This window comes from Frankliniella occidentalis, unplaced genomic scaffold (assembly GCF_000697945.3).
Source record: "Frankliniella occidentalis isolate FOCC.00 unplaced genomic scaffold, Focc_3.1 Scaffold127, whole genome shotgun sequence".
NCBI classification, from domain to species: Eukaryota; Metazoa; Arthropoda; class Insecta; order Thysanoptera; family Thripidae; genus Frankliniella; species Frankliniella occidentalis.
In genome coordinates this window covers 520,475-521,790 of record NW_026267254.1, presented here as the reverse complement: position 1 = coordinate 521,790, position 1,316 = coordinate 520,475, and the positions used below count along the sequence as shown (strand labels likewise).

Below are 1,316 nucleotides of genomic sequence, written 5' to 3'. Positions count from 1 at the left end.
ACGACCAACAGGCAGACGCATCGGCGCGCGACGACGCGACACCACCCTGCTGCGCAGGGAGGGGCAGAAGTCGCTCCCCAATATTGGCAAAGTTGGTCGGCGGGGCCTTCTTTACGGCGAGCGCGTCGCCCTCCGCGTGCACACCTGAGAGCGCACCTGGCCGCACGGCGCACACCTGCGCGGCTGCAGGCTGCATACGGGCAGAGGTGCTCCTCATCGTCACGGCGTCACCGAGTTTATGGCAGCGAGATTGTTTTGGGGCGGCTGGAATAGTGGCGCTGTGCTGATTGGGGAGATAAAAGGAAACGAGCTAGGGAGGGGGGCAGGAGGGAGAGGGAGTAGAGAAGGAGAGGGGCAGGAGGGAGAGGAAGAAAGAGAGAGAGTAGAGAAGGGTGGGGCTTGGGCTTATCGGTACGCTCACTTCATTTACCCCGCATTACTCTGAACGAGTCAAGGAGTCGCACTCGTAGCATTGCCAGGACCTGGGTTTGACCGCGGTGGGGGCCGCGGGTTCCATATACCTAGGGTACCTCGGGAACAACCATACCCGTTCTAACAGTCCTGACTTGATAAACCTCTGATCTCTCCCTGCCCCTCCGTTCTCCCTTTATTTTTGTCCGTGGCGTATATAAAAGGTCCCTAGCAAAAATAGGGTTTTTATCCAAACCTGTCCCCCGTCCTTCGCATAGTTCTGCGAGTGTAACGGCGCGGCGCGCCGCTGCCGCTCTACTGGTTTCTGCGGGAGTCAGGCCACCGACATCGTGCGCCTGTGAAAGCGTAAGGCGTTTGTGGCCCGCGGGGAATCCCTCTTGTAAATTCTCTAAAGGAGATTAACTAACAGCCCAGCCAAAAGCGATATTGCCCACAAATTGCTTGTAGTCGGCAAAGAGCGCGGGCCTCAGCATCCCTGAACCATTGCGTCTCAACACCCCGAGCTTTACAAATGCCGAACGCACTACTGAGCTCTCTACTTCTGAGGGTATGTATAGGCAACGTTGCACGTTTAAAGGCACACAGCTATTTATTCTACAAGAAAGTGTTTCTCCGATTAAAACGATTCAAAACCAACTAGAAACCCCTGCACAGTTCGAGTGAACCTCAGATACTTAAGTGTTATTTTAAGAACCCTGCTGGGAAGAGCCATACCTAATGCCTCCCCTGGTGGAGTCTTGGTTCAGTAAGACGCCTTGGTGTATCCAGGAGACCACGGAGCCCGTCATGTAGACGTGACGCACGATACAAGACAGCCGGATTGTGGAAGACGTCTCGTAGTGCTTGTCCTGGATCGGCTGACCTTTCTCGTCCACGATCAGCAC

General features: G+C 55.3%; 1 protein-coding gene across 1 annotated transcript in view; it reads right to left on the bottom strand.

Annotated features, from left to right (window-relative positions):
- Window positions 1-1,146: 1,146 nt before the first annotated feature.
- Window positions 1,147-1,316, bottom strand: part of LOC113215462 (formin-G-like) — a gene marked incomplete in the record, with an annotated part of 138,453 nt that continues 138,283 nt past the window's right edge. The window contains 1 exon segment of the mRNA XM_052270584.1: window positions 1,147-1,234. Within this exon segment, the coding sequence (XP_052126544.1) occupies window positions 1,217-1,234 (18 nt within the window).